Genomic DNA, 14274 nt, shown 5'->3' with positions numbered 1-14274 from the left:
ACGGAACAGCGGATCACCAGATCCAAGGTACTGAATCGTTGGTAGTCAATATCTCATCTAGATCATTGGGTGTCACTGAACTCAGGGTCCTTGAGAAGGGCTTATCATTTTGTCCTGCTTACCATTGTAAAACATTTGACTTAGAAATGGATCTTTTACGTTTTTTTCGACTGTTAAGACTTAAAGTCCATTTTGCCACCTCCCCCAGTGCTCCCACTACTGTATGCACTAACCCTATGTCCATCATGTCTTTGGGGTTACGCAATAAAACTTCCTTCCGTCCGCCATATGGGTCTCACGCGGTTGAAACCTTCATTGGTTTCATCCAAGATTCTTTCCACACCCTGCGTGATGACATAGAGAAGGGTAGGTTACACTATCCCCCGAATCTTTCTCCTACTGAACATCAGGCATTTACGGCGTTACAAAAGGACTCTACGTTAGTCATAAAACCGGCTGATAAAGGGGGTGCACTTGTGGTAATGGACAAGATACAGTACATCAATGAGATCCATCGTCAACTAAACGACACATCAGTTTATGATAGACTCACGAGGGACCCCACCTCAGAAATTAGGGGTAAAATAGACACCGTGATATCTAAATACTCTGAATTGGGGATTATAGACACTAAAACCAGCGAGTTCCTTAGAAAAAACAATCCTATCACACCAGTGTTTTATACACTGCCTAAGATTCATAAGGACTTATCTAACCCACCTGGTAGACCTATTGTCGCCTCCACCGACTCTATCCTCTCTCCCCTTTCAATATACCTTGAAAAAATCTTAACCCCCATCACTCAAACATCACCTTCCTTCATTTTGGATACAGGGGAATTTTTGAAGTGTATCAAGGGACTTGGGAGGGTACCCGTGGACACCATCTTGGTCACATTAGATGTTAAGGACCTGTATACATCTATTCCCCATCTCAAGGGGATCAACGCAGTACACCATTCTCTCACTACTGCAGGCCTTACCACTAGTCAGATCAATCTATGTGTGGAATTATTAACTATTGTTCTATACAACAACTTTTTCCTTTTTCAGGATACCTTCTACTTAGAGAAGCGAGGCACGGCAATGGGCTCCAATGTGGCACCCCCGTATGCTAATACGTATATGACAGAATTCGAAACCTCTATTATCTATAAACATCCTTTGTTCCAAAATGTCTCCCTATGGAAACGCTTCATAGACGATATTTTTTGCATTTGGGGGGGCACATTGGAGTCCTTGCAGGAGTTTTTCTTATTCCTAAACGGAGCCTGGCCAGGCATCAAGTTCACGATTAGCCATGATTCACATTCAATTAATTTCTTGGACACCATGGTACTCAAGGACCAAGCCGGTTTCCTAACTACAGACCTCTTTACCAAACCAACGGACAGAAACAGCTTGTTACATTACCACAGTTTTCACCCACCATCCACCAAACGCTCAATACCGATATCACAGTTCCAATGAGTGAAGCGTATTGTGCCAGATAGAACCTTATGTGAGAATTGACTTCAAAATATGACCTCAAAATTCATAGAGAGGGGTTATCCACCAAGGGTCCTAGCACAATCAAGAAATCCTCCACCTAGGCATCCCACGAGGGATCAGGGTAAACGCATTCCCTTTGTGCACTCATACCACCCCTTCTCTTTCATCCTTCACAAGGCCATCAGACGACACTGGCATCTCCTGTCCACAGCCCATCCGGATATACCTGAGTTTAGATCTCCTTTTCTACCATGCTTCAGAAGGCCACCCAATTTGAGGGACGGTTTAGTCAAAGCCGATATTGGGTCGGCAGACCAACGTAGACAATTGTTTCTATCACGCCCAAGGAATGGCACATTTCCATGCCTCCATTGCGCACAATGCCACAATGTACTTAAGGGCAACACTTTCCAACACCCCAGATCAGGCAAAACTTTTAGGATTAATCAATTCTTCACGTGCGAGTCCTCGTACGTTGTGTACCTAATCAAGTGCCCGTGTGGGTTGTTATACGTGGGTGAGACCACACAGTCAGTAAGAGACAGGATTTCGAAACATAAATCCACTATTCGATGTCAGAATCTACTCTTGCCAATTCCACACCACTTTCACTCAGCAGGCCACTCAATCTCTCAATTGCGATACCAGGTTATCGATAGTGTACCACCTCCTAGGAGGGGCGGTGACAGGGTCGCTTTACTCCACAGGAAAGAGGCGTTCTGGATCCACACCTTGGAGACTTTGGCCCCTAAAGGCCTCAATCGTGATTATGAACTCATGGCATTTGTGTGACATTTGTTGCTATGTAATGTTACTATTTCTCTCTATCTTTTTAGAGCCGTCTATATTGATTAATGGGCACCACGGATAACGAGCACCATCCTATCCACCTACTGTCATAGTGCTCCGGATTAGTCACGTCCACCCCAGCATCACCTTTTTATTTTTCTTTTCAGCTGGTCACTCATTGCTACTTTTCTGTTTCTCTAATTAAAGTATTTTTCTACTGCCAACAATAGTCTATGGGAGTATATACTCTGTATTATCCCCTTTTTTTTCCCTTCTTTCCCCTCTTCTCTTTTCTTTAAGTCATGCCTACGTCCCTTCTCTGTTATAGTACTTTGGCCCCTAGTGCTCATGCACTATATTACACTATATGCCCCGATCTCTGTGCCATCCACTACATTTTACAGCGGACACTTCATAGTATTATGTGCCTCTCCTAACATGGCGACTTAATTTGTTGTCGCTTGACGCCCCACTTCCGGTGCGTCACATCCGGTTTTTGTCACCTCTCCTTCTCACATCTGGGAGATTCTATCTCCCATATTCCCGGCGCTCTTATGGAGTACAGCCTGCCACATCCATCATGGCGACCGGGCTTGTTCTGGATGCGTCCGGTGCCCCACTTCCGGTACGCCACATCCGGCCCTCGCCCTGCACCGTCCTCTATTGGTGTATCATGCGAGCATGCTCTGTTCGTCTTAGCGCGTCCTTTCCGCTTCTTCTAGCGGCCAGTGCACGCCGCAGCATACAATGTACTCATCACACCGGCGGTTTTCCCGCCTACAGGTATATAAATAGGCCCTCCTCCTTCAGTCCTTACCTACACAGCGGTGGACACCGCGATTCCGGGCATCTGTAAGGTATACCACCTCATATATTATATTTGTGTGACTATATATAACTATACATTTGTATGCTGCTCTCCACAAGATTGCTCTATCTCCACTCTAGATTGATTCAGGATACATTTCCCTCCATTTGGAATAAGCGCTGTACCTTTGATTTTATCGGTAGGCTTCTTTTACCTTTAGTTCCCACTATATTACTATACCTTCGTATCTTATCGGGTTTTTCCACTATCTCCTCCTTTTTCTATAGGCAGCGTATATAGCCAATAATCATTCATCCTCTATCCCGACAATTGGTACGTAACCTTTTCTCTGTCTCTCTCACTCACTGTGCCAATATCTATTACTCTCCATTTCCATATGCGCACCATAGTTACACCTTATTGCCATGTACATGTACGGTTGTTCATGAATATTTTGTGTATATACTTTGTTTATTTAGTTTTTTGTGTTGATATTATCCTTATTACATGATTTGTTTTGATATATGTAATTTTCAGTTACTGACGAAGGTCCTGTATGTGACCGAAACGTTTTGTTTGGGATACAATAAACTACCCATTTTTCTTCTCACCGCAAAGTTGAGTGCTGGGTTTCTTACTTGCTTAGGTATTTTTGACAAGGAATGAAACATTTTTTAAGAGCAATACCTAGCCGACCAAACCAGCATACTCCCTAATTCTTCTGCGACTTTCAACTATTGGGTCTCAAAGCTGGACACCTGGCATGAGCTGTCTCTCTATGCCTTGGAGGTGTTGTGCTGCCACTGGCATCTTGTCTGAGCTGGTTTTTAGCGCCATGGGGGGGAGGTCATAACAGTTGTCAACAGAAAATGCAGACAGACTCATTCTCATGAAGATCACCAAACATCACCAAGCATCACCAAACCATTTATAAATTTTTGCCTGTAGGATATTATTGCAAGAGAGCTTGGCTGAGTAGATTACACAAGAAGGAAAACACACAGCAAGTCAGCAGGATCTAGGAGCAACATGGCAGATGTGACAACCTACATGGTGAGCTGCAGCATGTGCTACATGTTCACAGATCGACCAGAAGAAGAATCATATTTCACCTGTCAGAAGTGTAGACTAGTGGCCCTTTTAGAAGAAAAGGTGCGGGGTCTGGAAGAAAGAATAGCAACTTTGAAACTCATCAAAGAGAATGAAGACTTTCTAGACAGAACAGAAGCATCTCTACTGGTCACAGAAGGTGAAAAAAGTGTCAGAGAACCTCCAAAAGCAGATGAGTGGAAGCATGTGACCAAAAGAAGCAAGAAGACCATGGAGAAATCACCAACCACACAACTGAAGAACCGATATCAAATCTTTGTAGAGGATGAAGATGGCACACCTAAGGATGAAGCAATACCAGCAAGCAAAAAAGAAAAGGGCACACAGCAACAAGTGACAGCAAAAAGTACAGCCAAGAAGCAACGAAGAGTGGTGGTGGTGGGAGACTCACTACTGAGAAGCACAGAAGCAGCCATCTGCAGACCGGACATAACTGCAAGAGAAGTATGCTGCCTTCCAGGTGCGATGATCAAGGATGTGACCGATAGGATACCAAAGCTCTTCAGCTCCAAGGACGTCCACCCATTTCTTCTGATACATGTTGGCACCAATGACACGGCAAGGAAGGACCTACCGACAATCTGCAAAGACTTTGAAGAGTTGGGGAAGAAAGTAAAGGAACTGGATGCACAGGTAGTTTTTTCTTCTATCCTTCCAGTAGATGGGCATGGCACCAGGAGATGGAACAGGATCCTTGATGCAAACAACTGGCTAAGACGATGGTGCAGACAACAAGGATTTGGATTCCTGGACCACGGTGTGAATTACTTGTACGATGTACTCCTCGCCAGAGACGGACTACACCTCAACAAACCTGGGAAACACACATTCGCCAGAAGACTCGCTACACTCATCAGGAGGGCGTTAAACTAGAAGAAGAGGGGACGGGAAGAAAAACATTAGACTTGAGCAAAGAAGACCCAGGAAAACATACTCAGATGGGAGGTAAGAACATTTCTAAAACAATCCACAGCGAGGAGATTGGAACAAAACAAAATCCTCTAAACTGCATGCTCGCAAACGCCAGAAGCCTGACAAACAAGATGGAAGAACTAGAAGCAGAAATATCTACAGGTAACTTTGACATAGTGGGAATAACCGAGACATGGTTAGATGAAAGCTATGACTGGGCAGGTAACTTACAGGGTTACAGTCTGTTTAGAAAGGATCGTAAAAATCGGAGAGGAGGAGGGGTTTGTCTCTATGTAAAGTCTTGTCTAAAGTCCACTTTAAGGGAGGATATTAGCGAAGGAAATGAGGATGTCGAGTCCATATGGGTCGAAATTCATGGAGGGAAAAATGGTAACAAAATTCTCATTGGGGTCTGTTACAAACCCCCAAATATAACAGAAACCATGGAAAGTCTACTTCTAAAGCAGATAGATGAAGCTGCAACCCATAATGAGGTCCTGGTTATGGGGGACTTTAACTACCCGGATATTAACTGGGAAACAGAAACCTGTGAAACCCATAAAGGCAACAGGTTTCAGCTAATAACCAAGAAAAATTATCTTTCACAATTGGTGCAGAATCCAACCAGAGGAGCAGCACTTTTAGACCTAATACTATCTAATAGACCTGACAGAATAACAAATCTGCAGGTGGTCGGGCATCTAGGAAATAGCGACCACAATATTGTACAGTTTCACCTGTCTTTCACTAGGGGGACTTGTCAGGGAGTCACAAAAACACTGAACTTTAGGAAGGCAAAGTTTGACCAGCTTAGAGATGCCCTTAATCTGGTAGACTGGGACAATATCCTCAGAAATAAGAATACAGATAATAAATGGGAAATGTTTAAGAACATCCTAAATAGGCAGTGTAAGCGGTTTATACCTTGTGGGAATTAAAGGACTAGAAATAGGAAAAACCCAATGTGGCTAAACAAAGAAGTAAGACAGGCAATTAACAGTAAAAAGAAAGCATTTGCACTACTAAAGCAGGATGGCACCATTGAAGCTCTAAAAAACTATAGGGAGAAAAATACTTTATCTAAAAAACTAATTAAAGCTGCCAAAAAGGAAACAGAGAAGCACATTGCTAAGGAGAGTAAAACTAATCCCAAACTGTTCTTCAACTATATCAATAGTAAAAGAATAAAAACTGAAAATGTAGGCCCCTTAAAAAATAGTGAGGAAAGAATGGTTGTAGATGACGAGGAAAAAGCTAACATATTAAACACCTTCTTCTCCACGGTATTCACGGTGGAAAATGAAATGCTAGGTGAAATCCCAAGAAACAATGAAAACCCTATATTAAGGGTCACCAATCTAACCCAAGAAGAGGTGCGAAACCGGCTAAATAAGATCAAAATAGATAAATCTCCGGGTCCGGATGGCATACACCCACGAGTACTAAGGGAACTAAGTAATGTAATAGATAAACCATTATTTCTTATTTTTAGAGACTCTATAGTGACGGGGTCTGTTCCGCAGGATTGGCGCATAGCAAATGTGGTGCCAATATTCAAAAAGGGCTCTAAAAGTGAACCTGGAAATTATAGGCCAGTAAGTCTAACCTCTATTGTTGGTAAAATATTTGAAGGGTTTCTGAGGGATGTTATTCTGGATTATCTCAATGAGAATAACTGTTTAACTCCATATCAGCATGGGTTTATGAGAAATCGCTCCTGTCAAACCAATCAAATCAGGTTTTATGAAGAGGTAAGCTATAGGCTGGACCACGGTGAGTCATTGGACGTGGTATATCTCGATTTTTCCTAAGCGTTTGATACCGTGCCGCACAAGAGGTTGGTACACAAAATGAGAATGCTTGGTCTGGGGGAAAATGTGTGTAAATGGGTTAGTAACTGGCTTAGTGATAGAAAGCAGAGGGTGGTTATAAATGGTATAGTCTCTAACTGGGTCGCTGTGACCAGTGGGGTACCGCAGGGGTCAGTATTGGGACCTGTTCTCTTCAACATATTCATTAATGATCTGGTAGAAGGTTTACACAGTAAAATATCGATATTTGCAGATGATACAAAACTATGTAAAGCAGTTAATACAAGAGAAGATAGTATTCTGCTACAGATGGATCTGGATAAGTTGGAAACTTGGGCTGAAAGGTGGCAGATGAGGTTTAACAATGATAAATGTAAGGTTATACACATGGGAAGAAGGAATCAATATCACCATTACACACTGAACGGGAAACCACTGGGTAAATCTGACAGGGAGAAGGACTTGGGGATCCTAGTTAATGATAAACTTACCTGGAGCAGCCAGTGCCAGGCAGCAGCTGCCAAGACAAACAGGATCATGGGGTGCATTAAAAGAGGTCTGGATACACATGATGAGAGCATTATACTGCCTCTGTTCAAATCCCTAGTTAGACCGCACATGGAGTACTGTGTCCAGTTTTGGGCACCGGTGCTCAGGAAGGATACAATGGAACTAGAGAGAGTACAAAGGAGGGCAACAAAATTAATAAAGGGGATGGGAGAACTACAATACCCAGATAGATTAGGGAAATTAGGATTATTTAGTCTAGAAAATAGACGACTGAGGGGCGATCTAATAACCATGTATAAGTATATAAGGGGACAATACAAATATCTCGCTGAGGATCTGTTTATACCAAGGAAGGTGACGGGCACAAGGGGGCATTCTTTGCGTCTGGAGGAGAGAAGGTTTTTCCACCAACATAGAAGAGGATTCTTTACTGTTAGGGCAGTGAGAATCTGGAATTGCTTGCCTGAGGAGGTGGTGATGGCGAACTCAGTCGAGGGGTTCAAGAGAGGCCTGGATGTCTTCCTGGAGCAGAACAATATTGTATCATACAATTATTAGGTTCTGTAGAAGGACGTAGATCTGGGGATTTATTATGATGGAATATAGGCTGAACTGGATGGACAAATGTCTTTTTTCGGCCTTACTAACTATGTTACTATGTTACTATGTAAGGTGAACAAAGACTGGATTAGCCCACACTTTTCGAAACCACCAGATGACAGCCATAAGGTATTTGTAATATTCACTGTGCATCTTAACATTTTTTCCTGTAAAATGCAATTTGTCGTTGATTTGGAATGTTTTATGGTCAGTCCTTAAAGTGGAGTAAAAGTGTGACACCATTGTTCCAGCAGCTATCTGGGGGCCATAGATGCTTCCAGGGGTCTTCTTTCTTCCAATCAGCACCATTCCCATCCATTTGAACATTATCACTGCCCCCCCAGACCTCTTTGTAGGGTCTAACAGAAAGAAGCTTGGTTTATCCATGTACACCCATTATACTTGAAATTTGAAACCAGCATGCGAGTATTAGGAATTGCTCGGCATTTTAGTGCTCGCTCATCTCTAGTTAAAATTATTGCAACTTCCTCCAACCTCAAAAATTATGGGTTGAACCATTGTTTTAGAAATATCATGACAATCATGGAACTATTTACCTGATGGACAGAATTTGCACATCCTGGTAACCTGGAACATCTTTGTAGACAACTTTCATCTGTTTATGGTGGAAAGGAAGGGAGCAATGTTACACTCTGATCTCCAATGAGCCCCGGTGAAACCTGACAACGCTTTGGATTCTCAACTGATCTTTTTTGAACCTAGATACCTGACTATTTGCTTGACTACTCCTTACCTCCTTACCTCTGCTACCATACTACATTTAGGCTTTGCCTGATCTCAGTGACTCACAATTGTCCTGTTAGACTTTGCCTTCCTGGCACATCGCTTTTCCCACACTGGAACTTTTTGATGTTAACTATCTTCATTCTATTCCCATTGTATCTGGTCCCACGTCTGAGAATAGTGAGCACCTCCACTATAATTGCTACCTAGGTAGAGGAGGTACTTGAAAATTCCTTCTAGGATCATAACAGAACCTCTTCTTTTTTGGAGTCTTAGTCTTGAATGATGGCTGACTAGCAAATTTCTTAACTGTATGACCTATCTAAAGGCCATAAATAGAAAACTTGGACCATGCCACAGTCGACTCAGTCCAATAGCTGTACAGATTGATCTAACCTTACCTATTATGCAAGCTAATTCCTCCCAAAAAATGTAATGCCCTACTGTCCCACGCTAGCAGGCTGTAATCCACAACCTCCGGGTGTCAAGACATTGACTCATAGACCATAGACATCTCCTGACAGAATATCTCAAAATCATATTTTTTTTAACTCTGGTCTTCTCACATCCCACATTTGTTAAGCTAAGATCAAAGATAAGGATAACACATCTGTACAATGGATGCCTAGATTGTACTTAGTTTTATATTTTCTATTTGGATTGCTTCTGAGCTTCACTGTGTCCATCTTGGTAATACATACAAGCAACATTCCCACACACAATCTCAAAAGTATTTATACAATTAACCCAAAAAAGCAGAAAACATCAGAAAAAAACAGATACTAATAAGCAAAAAGAATGCTCATGCCATTCAATTATTATACACCTCGGTAAGGATAGCCTGGCAGAGGTATGCCAAGTTCCAAAAAATTATCGAAATCATGGCCACTGATACTCACATATTTTTTAAAATCTGTGTCAAACTTTTTATACTCTTCGGATTTACTGTCCTTCAAATTATTTTGAAAATCCAAGTGAACGAATCGTAGAAACCCTCCTATAGTCGTGGTGACACTTCTTCCTGTGTAGAGAGAATGATGGCTTCAGTATTGGTGCAGAGTAAAGATCTGGAAAAAAATATCAACTCTTCTCTGCTACTACTTTCAAAGTACAAGCCACTCTAATCATCTCTAAAAATAACAAGGCATCAGCAAAGACCCATCCCATCCTCTTTTTAAAACTGACCCCCTTTCCCCATCATATATATTTCTAAAAACACATACACTCTATATGTAGTCCAAGATGAGTTTCTTACCAATCCAAAATCTGTCTATGATGTGTTCACAAAGTGCTCCATAGAAATTTTCAAGACATATGCACTTTAATCCATCGTAAAAGCCTCCATTGAGACATGGGTCTGTAAGATAGAGATATAGGGCTACAATATATTCATGATCAGGTATCTGTGCACATATATATATATATATATATATATATATATGTTATATATATATATATATATATATATTACTTTTTTTGTAGGAATCAGATGTTGAGTCAGCCGCCAGAGGTCATGGCCACCCTTCGGGCACGGTCTCTAGAATAGCGAGTTATTCTACCAATGAGCATGGATCATTGGGTAAAGGTCTTTTCTTAGTATTGTGAAAGGCATAGTTACATTCCTAAGTTTCAAGTACAATTCAGAATATATTTTCATGGCTATGATCTCTGTCTCCATCACATCCTTGTTTTTGCAAGGTTGAGCAAAACTTGGCCTTGACCGAATGCAAGTTTGGCTGTACAAGTGGACATGAAAATCCAATTTTTCTAAAAAATGGTGGGAAAGTACAAACTTCTATTTTGGGCCAGCAGAAACTTGTTTATGGTGGTTTTGAGATGTGGTCCAGGCATCATAAGGCATGATAAAGACAATCCATCACATTATGTTCTCATTGTCTCTGCCAATAATTTTTTTTTACCAATATTCATGTCATGTAATATTTTATGTAACCAGGCCCCCTATAAAAGATGGGCCCACGTTATAATAAATGAGACTCTCTTGAAATACGACCACCTGTGTGTGTCTCTTTTAGTCTTCCTATCTATTTGATGATTAATACCTAGCTTTCAGACCTTAGAGTATCATAAGTATCGGATGTAAAAAGAATTAATGCTCACCAGTCCCGCCGTCCCTGCAGCCCACTGTCCGGTCTTTGCGTCCTTTTCTTTACCTCTTCCCTCATTTTTGGTAATCTTCACTTCAGGCCAGGACATCTGCCTCTACTAGTCCTGGGACGTCACGGTAAGTGGTGACGTTATTCTTCCGAACTGCTTTGTAACATCATGACATCACACCATTATGATCATGATAACGTGGTACACATGTGCAGGGGAGCCGAACTGAAGATTACCTAAGGGAATGTCAGGGAGGGGGAAACTAGGAGGTGAAGAGAACAGCGGGATGCTGAGACGGCTGAGTCTTGAGTATAATTTTTTTTTTAACCAGTTGCTATGATCTGTATGGTTAAGCAAAATTGGGCCACAGCTGACCACAATTTTGTTGAATTCATGATGAGCTAGTCAAAAAATCATATTCTGCAGCACATGAATTCTTATAAAATTCCAGGAGAACTCCATTATACAAGAACATGTTCTCTCACCTCTAATGCAACCATATATGAATCACAGAACATGTAATGCACAGATGGACCTTGTCATTCTCGGTTATTATGCCATTGCAATGAACCGGAATCCCCCTCAATGTCATCATGTGAGGGCATATGTAAATAGATCGTCTTGGTGAGACAAACATTATTACAATAAAATCCTCAAAAATGTCATCATTTTACTCACTTATTGTAGGTATATTTGGGTTTGCTGTAATTTTGGTTGTAGTTGGAATTGGAATTCTGGTTGTAGATATGGCTACAGAAGAGGGAAAAATTGTGGGTACTGGTACTAAGGTTGAGGGTTTTGAAGACCCTAAAATTGTTGTGCTTGAAGGCTCTGAAGACGGAGACTGTGCCGCGGTCAAAGGTGAAGACAGTTTAGATATAATTGATGATGCGGAGAATGAGGATGATGTTTTTTGAGGCTCTGAAAGTAGTGTCGATGTAGATAAAGTTTTTCCAGCACCTCTCGTTGTCAATAGTGACTCAATTGTGCAATTTTCTCGAGATCCAACTGTTGTTTTTTCTGTTGGCATTATTGTAGTGGTGGAAGACTGAGATTCCACAGTGTTCACTTTTGATGATTCTGCAGAGGAAGTTAAGATTGAGCCTTCAGCCGCTATCGACGTGACATACAGTGTTGAAAAATCACCAGATGTGTGAAAATGTGTTATTTTTGTTGTATTTACATTTACTGAAGAAGCTAACTCAATGGTAGAACTTTTTCCAGAAACACCGAGAGTCGTAACCAGAGATGTAGATCTTTTGCCAGTAGAAGCATAAGTTAAACCTTCGGTAGGACTAATGTCATTGCTGACAGCAGAATTGTGATTTATTGTGACTATTCCTGATGAAGAGACTCTTACTGCTGGCGTTGTAACTATTTGTTGAGTTGATTTAGAACCTTTAGAGGCCCCTGTTATGACAAATTCAGTACTGATAGGTGATGTGGTCCCAGGTTGTGGAGGACTATCAGGTGTGGTGTGAAAATTAGGTATTGTAGAGATATCACTAGCTGGCATTGCTGTTGTTTCCATGCCTCCAGATCCTTCAATTGTTGTGGATTTTTGTGTTTTTGATATTGCTGTTGTATCAGTGAATTCTGAAAATTCAAGTGAAGTTTTAGCAATTAATAGTGTTGTGAATATGTTAATAGTTGATGGAGACCTAATCTCTATACCTTCAGAACCTTGAGATGTAGTTGATACATAAGTTACTGATGTTGACGTTGTCTTAGTGACTCCAGAACCATGTGGTATTGTAGTTGGTGTTGTTTTAGTGGCATCTTCGGAACCTTCAGATGTTGTGTATCTTTCAGCCAGACCAGATGATACTGTTTCTACACCCACAGAAACTTCTGCTGTTGTAGAAATATCAGTAACTGGTGTAGAAATATCAGGCTCAGCAGTTTGACATGTTTCCATATCTCCTGAACATTCAGGTGTGATAAATTCAATTGCAGAAGTTGATGTTTTTTCAATATCTCCAGTTGTCTCAGATAAAGTGGACTTTTTAGTTAAATAATTAAGAGTTGTTTTAGTGTCCGCAGACCCCTCAGGGGATGTAGATATTTCAGGTATATTTGTTGTTTCTATTTTTCCAGATCCCTCAGGTGTTGTATACATTTCAGGTATATTAGTTTGAGTTATTTCAGTATATTCAGATACAGCACTTGTTAATTTCTCAGTCACAGATGTGCGAGATGTTTCAAGGTATCCATCAGGTATTGTGGATATTTCAGGTATATTTGTGGGTTTGGTTTCTGGTTCTCCAGATCCCACTGGAATCATGACAGTTTCAGTTACAGATCTATGTGTTGTTTCCCTGTCTACTGATGTTGGTATTTTAGGTACAGTAATTGGACTTGTTTCAATGTCTCTAGATACTTCAGGTGCATTTGACATTTCAGATAAACTTTTGGATGTTGCGTCCAAGTCTCCAGACCCCACAGATGTTGTAGAAATTATAGGTAAAACTCTTGTACTTGTTTTTCTATCTCCAGATCCTTCAGGTGTTGTAGTTACTACACTTAAAGATGTGGGTGACATTTTAGGGCACTCAGACGATATGACTGTTGTGGATATTTTAGGCAGATCAACTAGAGTTGTTTCAGAATTTCCAGACCATTTGAGTGTTGTGGATATTTCAGAAACATAAGCTGGAGTTGTTTCAGTGTCTCCAGATTCTTCAGTTGTGGATGGTGTTTCTATGTCTCCAGAGCCTTCAAGTGATGTAGATGTTAGAGGGATGTCAGTTGTAGCTGTTTCAGTGTCTCCAGACCCTTCGGGTGTGGTTGGTATTTCTATGTCTCCTGACCCCTCGAATGTTGTGGATATTTCAGGCAAATTAGTTGGATTTGTTTCAGTGTCTCCATTTCCTTTGGGAGTGGTTGGTGTTTCTATGTCTCCTGACCCTTCCAGTGTTGTTAGTATATGAGGCAAATCGGTTGGAGTTGTTTCAAAGTCTCCCAATCCTTCCTGTGTTGTTGGTACTTCTATATCTCCAGACCCTTCCAGTGTTGTGGACATTAGAGGGACTTCAGTTGTTGTTTTTTCTGTGTCTCCAGATTCTTTAGGTGTGGTTCGTGTTTCTATGTCTCCAGACCCCTCGAGTGTTGGAGATATTTCAGGCAAATCAGTAGGATTTGTTTCAGTGTTTCCAGATCCTTCAGGTGTGATTGGTGTTTCCATATCGTCGGTCTCCTCAAGTGTTGTATATTTTAGAGGGATGTCAGTTGGAGTTGCTTCAGTGTCTCCAGATCCTTTAGGTGTGGTTGGTGTTTCTATGTCTCCAGACCCTTCAACTGTTGTGGTTATTAGAGGGATGTCAGTTGGAGTTGATTCAGTGTCTCCAGATTCTTCAGTTGTGGATGGTGATTCTATGTCACCAGA

The 14274-nt window shown here is 41.3% G+C and overlaps 2 protein-coding genes across 2 annotated transcripts in view; both read right to left on the bottom strand.

Moving 5' to 3' along the window:
* The window catches only part of LOC138677304 (mucin-17-like), a 39761-nt gene extending 25650 nt beyond the window's left edge, over positions 1–14111 (bottom strand). The window contains exons 1-4 of the mRNA XM_069767339.1: positions 11568–14111; positions 10030–10131; positions 9674–9795; positions 8588–8646 (exon numbers count right to left, since the gene is read on the bottom strand). Of these exons, the coding sequence (XP_069623440.1) occupies positions 8588–8646; positions 9674–9795; positions 10030–10131; positions 11568–14073 (2789 nt within the window). The 5' untranslated portion in view covers positions 14074–14111. The remainder of the gene's footprint in view (positions 1–8587; positions 8647–9673; positions 9796–10029; positions 10132–11567) is intronic.
* A 71-nt stretch (positions 14112–14182) lies between these two features.
* LOC138674685 (mucin-17-like) overlaps positions 14183–14274 on the bottom strand; it is a 54777-nt gene continuing 54685 nt past the window's right edge. The window contains exon 3 of the mRNA XM_069762501.1: positions 14183–14186. Within this exon, the coding sequence (XP_069618602.1) occupies positions 14183–14186 (4 nt within the window). The remainder of the gene's footprint in view (positions 14187–14274) is intronic.

The sequence above is a fragment of the Ranitomeya imitator genome, chromosome 4 (assembly GCF_032444005.1).
Source record: "Ranitomeya imitator isolate aRanImi1 chromosome 4, aRanImi1.pri, whole genome shotgun sequence".
NCBI lineage: Eukaryota > Metazoa > Chordata > Amphibia > Anura > Dendrobatidae > Ranitomeya > Ranitomeya imitator.
Note: the sequence above shows the minus strand (reverse complement) of the source record. Positions and strands in the feature narration are given on the sequence as shown.